The following is a 6,866-nucleotide window of genomic DNA, read 5'->3' on the forward strand; positions in this document are numbered from 1 at the left end:
ACTGTTTTGAAAATTACAATACACCCTTTAAATTAATGATTGCCTAACAAATAACCCGTTCAGTTAAATAACTAACAAATTAAAATGCCCTTATACAAATTAAATTAAATTTTTTATTTATTATTTATTATTTTATGCGCATTTTGAGAATTCTAGCAGTGTTTTTGGCTGACACCATACTGAAAAACTTAATGAAATTAGATATTTTATTTTTTTGCTCATTTTTAGTGTTTTTTACATGAAATTTCATGCTTTTGATTCTCAAAACATTTACCTTTCCAGCATTTTATTCTTCTGTTATAACATGAAAAAAAAAATGTTTGCAAATTTTGAAAAATTAAAATACAATTAGAATAAATGGCTGTACAGGGATTTGATTTGAGTGTGTATTTATATTTCAACAATAGCAAGCTACCAGTGCCAAGCTTGCCAACATTTTACAGATTTCTTTTTTAAAATTTTTATAAAGAATTGCAACACATTTTATAAACTCTCAAATATCAATAAAAATCTTATAAGCTTACCGAAACACCTTGTAATTGCTAAACCGTATATTAATTTACTGAGTAAAGTACAACCACCTCTTTTGAAGTTTGGCATAATTACAAATACCTTCTCGTTGTTTGAAAAATTACAAGTACATAATATCTTTAAGTTAAGAGGATATTTATAATTTTTCAAACAATGAGAAAGTATTTTATATTATTTCAAACCTCAAAATTGATAGTTGTAATTTATCTTAATTATTTACTTATATCACTATATATTCATCCAAGTAATGTCCCTTTTCTTTTTCTTTTTTTAAAGAAAAAGAATATGTGACTAGATTGTCACATTGAACTAAGAGAAATATGCAAGGCTATGAATCCAACTGAGTTGAACATGTTAATTTTTGTGCTAGTTTGAATTATTATCAAACTTGAAAAATTGTATTTGAGTTGCATTTGATTAATAATCAAATCAAACTCGAATCTGTACGTTTTATTTAAATCTAATGCGAGCCGAGCTCAAGTAGTTCAATGGTGGCATGAGGTATAGTTTCCACATGCTTTCTGTTAATATCTATTAATTGTGCCGTGTGCATCCTGACGGTTTACCCTTCATTCCCTGCATGAATGCATCACAAGGTCCAGTAAATCAGTAGTGATGATTTCTTGTTTCTCCAGTTCAACAATTAGAGTCAGAAATCTTGGCTGTCAAAAGCATCCAGCTCTCCTATTAGATTGGCAAGAATTACACATTAGGTAGAGATTCTTACAGGCTCCCCAGTTTTACTCTTGGGAAGAAATCTTCTATATTCCGTTCCACCTTGCTAACTTCCAAACAGCATGACGATCCGAAAATTAAAGCACTGCCTTCGACCCGATATGTCAGATGTCGCGGAATGCAGATTTCTTGTATCTTTGTAAGCTAATTGATCTCACCCTATTCTACCACCAAGAAATGACTGCAAAGACGGATGAAGACGAAGTAGTGTTAATTTGGTCGTTTGGCCGAAGCCATATGATATTAAAAGGAAATGACGTGATAAAGGTTATTCGATGCTTCAGACTTGATTAAAAGAACAAAGATAGAAAAAATTGTTCAGCTTAATTGAAAAGAAGAGAAATAATAGAGAGAAACGATGATCAAATGAATTAAACAGAATGTACGATTACGCCATCCAAGCATCCAGTGTGTTGTCCAGTAGGGCATCCAGTATGTTGTCCAGTCCTACTGTATCAAAGTTGAGATCCGAAACTTAGTACCTTTGTTTTTGTTTGAGGACGTCCTGGTTCTTTAGTTGTTGTTGTACTCCCAAATCCAAACTTGGGTTTCTCTCTGACAGGTTCTAATATTTGAAAACTGCACATCAAGTTCTCGTCCAAACTCATTATCGCACCAGCATTCTCAAACTCTCCACAGTAATTTGGGGCCGAGAATATCGTTACCATTTGTCTATCAGCGAAAAACTCGTATCCATCTTCAACAACCTGAACAAATTCTCATGGTCAATCAATCTCTGAAATTCCATATCAATTGGTTAACAAGAAAAAAATAAAGTTCAGACCTGGTGCGCACGGCAAATCAGATCTAGATCATGCTTTAGAAGAAATTCAGACACCTTATCTGCACCAAATATATATGATATACCCCTATCATTCATTCCCCATCCTTGAACATCTTTACTGGGATCAGACCATAGTAAATCACATAGTAAACCATAGTCCGGGACATGAGTTGGACGCTGTAGATTTCTGATCTGATCTAAGCCAACCAGGTCAGGTGAGAGACCTCCATGAATGCACAACAACTTGTCATCAATTAGAGCTGCAACAGGTAGACAATCAAAACAATCGTTGAATATTTTCCATAGTCTCACATTAAACCTTTGTTTGCACTCATCATAAAAACCATATATGCGATTGATTGATATGCATTCGTGGCTGCCCCTTAGTAAGAAAAAGTTTTCAGGATACTTTATCTTATACGCAAGTAGAAGGCAGATTGTTTCTAGACTTTGCTTCCCTCGGTCGACATAATCCCCTAGGAATAGGTAATTAGATTCTGAGGGTGATCCACTATATTCGAAAAGTCTTAGAAGGTCATAATACTGACCATGAATATCACCTGCCAAGAATCGTACTTTCTACCATTAGAATTGTTGCACACAAATTGTTCACTAATCCAAACAAGCTGCACATCAGGCATGCGAGAGAGTAAACAGTTATCCGGAAGTTAATTGAAGTAGCAAGAGCAAAGGACATGGTAACATCAGAATAAGGTTTCCCTAAAATACAAAATCGTATCTGAGGATCCCATGTCTTGAAACCGAACATGTGGCCTCTATACACTTAGGAATACACAAGAACAGAATCATGTCTCTTTGTATGAAAATGTCCCACGTAATCAGAAATTTGGCAACAAATTGCAAGGACCTTATCATGAACTCCTGCCAAAAAACCATGCTTTCCAAATGGTGGTAGTTATAGATTCACACAAAAGGAGGATGTATTTCCTCATCTAGCAAGGAATCAAACACACCCAAAATGGTAACATGTCAAAACTAAGAATTCAAGCAGCTGCTCTACAGATTCACTTCTACATTAACTGTCAGATTCCAGAACCAACGTACTTCATACTCTTCACCTTTTCCATTGAAAAATCAATAACTTCAGTCTTCCCAACCTAAACCATTCAAGACTATAATTTCACATTTTCCACACCAATGCTAAATATTAGTAAGCAAAATTCTACTTTTGATCCCACTAAATAGGGTCATTCTCAGTTTTGATCTCGTGTTTTACGAGGTTGATACTTCTAGTCCCAAACTCTAAACTTTTAACACTATTGGTCTTATGTCGTTAAATGTTGATGGAAATTGTTAGTCCACAGTTGTTAATTTGACAAATAAATGTTCAAATTCTATTTTACTCCTCTATATTTTCATAAAAGGCTAGAAACACTCCCTACCCACCCCACCCATCATCCCCTGCAAACCCTTCGCCACACACCCATAATCGCCCCCTCCCACCGCGCCCCGCTGCCGACCCCCACTTTAGCTCGCAGGTCATCAAGAAGGTAGTGACAGTGATGTCATCCCAAGATTAGGGGGGCAACGTCAACATCGCCACCTTCTGTGAGGGATTACAGGGTGCAAGGGGAAGGAGTTGCGGTGGACAACGGGCCGCGGAGGGTTGGGGATGTTTGATTTTTAATGTGATGTTAATTTAATTATTTAATTTAAATTATAAAATATTAAAAATTTGATATACTTTTTTGGTATTTAACTATTTAAATAAATATATTTAGAAAATAATTATTCATTTCTTAACGGGGAGAAAAATACAAAAAACAATCTTAAAATAAAAGAAAAATAGAGGGTGATTTTATCAGATAAAAAAAGACAGTTTAATTAAAGTGAGTGTAAAAAGAGATTTTTTCTAAAAAGAAATACAACAGAATTTTGCGCTGACAGCTACAACTTTCTCCATACAAACACCCATCCCAATCAAAGTAGTACCACAGCAAGTCAGTCAGCCAGAAAAATGTAATAACCGAAATGGAACAAAAACACTCCAAGAAAATCAAAATCCAAAACACAAAATAAATTTGACCAGAAATCCAACAAATAGAAAGGAGAAGGATGCCAATTGCCAAAACCCAACTGAAATACAGTGAAAATGATCAAAACTTTACCACAGATCTTAATGGGTGCCTCCAGCTCAAGAAGATTAGGCTGTTGCAAAAAAATCTGTCTGGACTGCACACACAGCTGCCTGATCTCCGACTCCGAGAGCTTCACCTGCTTCCCCGGCCTGCTTTGAACCTCAAGCAAACGGTTTATTATATCATCAAGAGCCACTGAATCCATCTCCCATTCTTCTTTAATTCTTCGGTGCTTGTGCTGGCAATCAAGATTGACGAAAAGAAGCCGGAGAGAATATAGGTTAATTATATTTATATTTCGATATTTTGGTAAAAATTATAAATATTATTATTTTCCAAACCCTCTAACTCTAATTTTATTTTCCACTTCTATTTTCAAACACCGTAATCAAAAGTAAAAATTATTGCAAACACCATGGTAAAAAGGCGAGGAATTAAGGATCAAGAAAATTAAAGTCGAACCCGTAAAGCTGATCTCCGTGCTACTATCTGTTGATGAGGTGGTAGCATCGCCTTCCACTCACTGTGATCAACAAGCCACTCTTCATGGCTAAAACTAATATCTGAAGTAGAAGATCGGGAGCTGGATGCTATGCTGCTGAGATCCCCGGAATGGAACAACGCTAGCTCCCTGTCACCCTCCCGCCGCAGAACAGCACGCACCAGCCTCTCCCAGTTGTCGTAGTTCTTGCTCATCTCCACAGTCAAGATGAATCTTCACCGATCCTAACTCAGTTCTCTTCATAGAATCATGTTGCTGGGAAACTGACATTGAAAATGAAATTTCAGATGCAATTGCGCGATGTACAGACAGACAGACGGAGACTTGGAATAGGAAGAGTTCGTCGTCAACGGGCATTAACCCGCCCCGGAAGATGGATCTTTTGTAGCCTATATATGTGCCTCACTTGCCAATTAATTAAAGAGATGAATATTAGTTTAGTTATTAATTAATTGGGTTAAATGCAATTGCTTCCATATTATATGTGAAATGAACAAATACCTCATGTAAAAAAAAAATTAGCAACCAATAAGTCCTAATACAGTAGGTAAAGTTGAGGCCCTATAACCACTCCTGCGTATGATGTTGTCTCCTCCTGTGTAGTGGGAGTTGGTTTATTGCATAGTAGGAATTGTTGTTATTAAGCAGAATATAAATAGATAGGAAGGATAATTTTGTTATATTATATTTTACATGAATATTTTTGCCCATTTCTCATATCAAGTGGGTAAATTGCATATTTTCCTTAATTAATTATATAATGATATACACAATTATGAATTTCAGTGTTCGATTTGTTTTATTTTACCCGATTTTTTCTAATTAATTACATATTTCTTGAATTAATGAATATCACTTCAAATAAGTGGTTAACTTAATTATGCTAGAATCAGTAACTACTAAAATAAACTCAATTAATGTCTGTCAAGAAGTCAATAAACATACAAAATTATGTGAGTTTGATGGTATACATGAACCGCAGCACTAAAAGAATCAAAGTAATCCCTCCCCGTAAAGACAAAATATCTTTACATAACAATAACTCACGTGTGTTTTTTTTTTATTTTTTATTTGAGGGGGTTCACACTTGAACTGACCCAATCCAATAACCCGAAATTAGGAGCGTCCATCATTTTGTACTTGAAATTTGAAATCTACCACATAAACATATATAAGTAAAGACATTTATCCTTATAAATATCTAAATGTTATATTAGGCTATGCATACATAATTATTACTTTCGTCCGAACACACTTCACTTTACTTTCAATTTTATGAACTGGTTAGGTATCGAAAAAAATTTTTTTGGGCACCACCCAACAAGACTAACAATTTTTCTAGGTTCCCAAACACTTATGATTCAAACTACCCTCAGGATGACCTCGATATTCAACCCGAGTCAAGATCCTAATGCCCAGATTACTTAGGGTACCTTTATTATTCATATTAGTTATGAAATCACCTTTCATCATGCCTAATAATTTTTTTTACTTAAAAATGGGTCGGCACATTATTTACCTCAAAGGCCGGTACATCTTGCGATTATTAAGTTATTACAATATTGGTCATATGGGTGTTATTATTTAGTCAACATGGCCCATCATTTCGTCTCTTAAATATGTCCTCAACTTTACTTTTGTTATGTCAAATATGACAATTTACAATTAATTTTATATATTATTATTTTTGTTTGAGATATATATTTTTAATATTATTGTATATATATTAAATATTATTTTGAATGGAGATGAATGAGGTGGTGATGTGAAAAATGATATAATATAAATATATATATATATAATTTTGTCTTATGGAGTAATTTTATCAATTTCATAAATGATAATTAAAAAAATAAATACGATATAAAGTTATCACACAATAATCATTCAATACTTTACACAAGGTAAATAAGATAATGAATTATCATTTCATTAAATATCCCAACATTAATCATGAAATTATCTAACCCTCTTTGATCCCATCATAAAGAGTAAAGAAGCCCTTAAATGATAGCATCGCGATGAATTATTTGTAATTACTCTAAATCTTAAGGAAGCTCGTCGTAATTTATTCTTATTATATTATAAATACATGATTGATGTAATATCCTCTTACTAAGGAAAAAATATAAATTTTTCGAAAAATTTGTAGCTACTTAAACACTTCTTTCATTTTTCTTACAGAAAAGAGAAATGAGCGAAAAAAAATTCGCAG

General features: G+C 33.9%; 1 protein-coding gene across 3 annotated transcripts; it reads right to left on the reverse strand.

Moving 5' to 3' along the window:
- On the reverse strand, nucleotides 928–5,037 carry LOC105171876 (serine/threonine-protein phosphatase PP1). Of its 3 annotated transcripts, none has more exons than XR_848616.2 (6): nucleotides 4,612–5,037; nucleotides 4,180–4,387; nucleotides 2,051–2,610; nucleotides 1,749–1,973; nucleotides 1,259–1,447; nucleotides 928–1,107 (listed from the first exon to the last, which is right to left on the reverse strand). XR_848616.2 is itself a non-coding variant. In XM_020697518.1 (6 exons), exons 1-6 carry the CDS (start codon nucleotides 4,843–4,845, stop codon nucleotides 1,421–1,423), a joined length of 966 nt encoding a protein of 321 aa, XP_020553177.1. In that variant the 5' UTR covers nucleotides 4,846–5,035; the 3' UTR covers nucleotides 1,129–1,420. The 3 variants fall into 3 exon arrangements, 2 of the variants coding, with proteins under 2 accessions (XP_020553177.1, XP_011091428.1); XM_020697518.1 differs by lacking the exon at nucleotides 928–1,107 and having other exon boundaries at nucleotides 1,129–1,447; nucleotides 2,051–2,310; nucleotides 2,599–2,610; nucleotides 4,612–5,035; XM_011093126.2 differs by lacking the exon at nucleotides 928–1,107 and having other exon boundaries at nucleotides 1,129–1,447.

Source organism: Sesamum indicum, linkage group LG10 (genome assembly GCF_000512975.1).
Source record: "Sesamum indicum cultivar Zhongzhi No. 13 linkage group LG10, S_indicum_v1.0, whole genome shotgun sequence".
Taxonomy (NCBI): Eukaryota; Viridiplantae; Streptophyta; class Magnoliopsida; order Lamiales; family Pedaliaceae; genus Sesamum; species Sesamum indicum.

Coding starts and splice junctions, on each gene's coding strand:
- LOC105171876 (XM_011093126.2), bottom strand. CDS start 4,845: ATGAGCAAGAACTACGACAACTGGGAGAGGCTGGTGCGTGCTGTTCTG. Junction 2,611..4,179: donor GGCACCCATTAAGATCTGTG/GTAAAGTTTTGA, acceptor GATTCTTGGCAG/GTGATATTCATGGTCAGTAT. Junction 1,974..2,050: donor TGATTTGCCGTGCGCACCAG/GTCTGAACTTTA, acceptor GAATTTGTTCAG/GTTGTTGAAGATGGATACGA.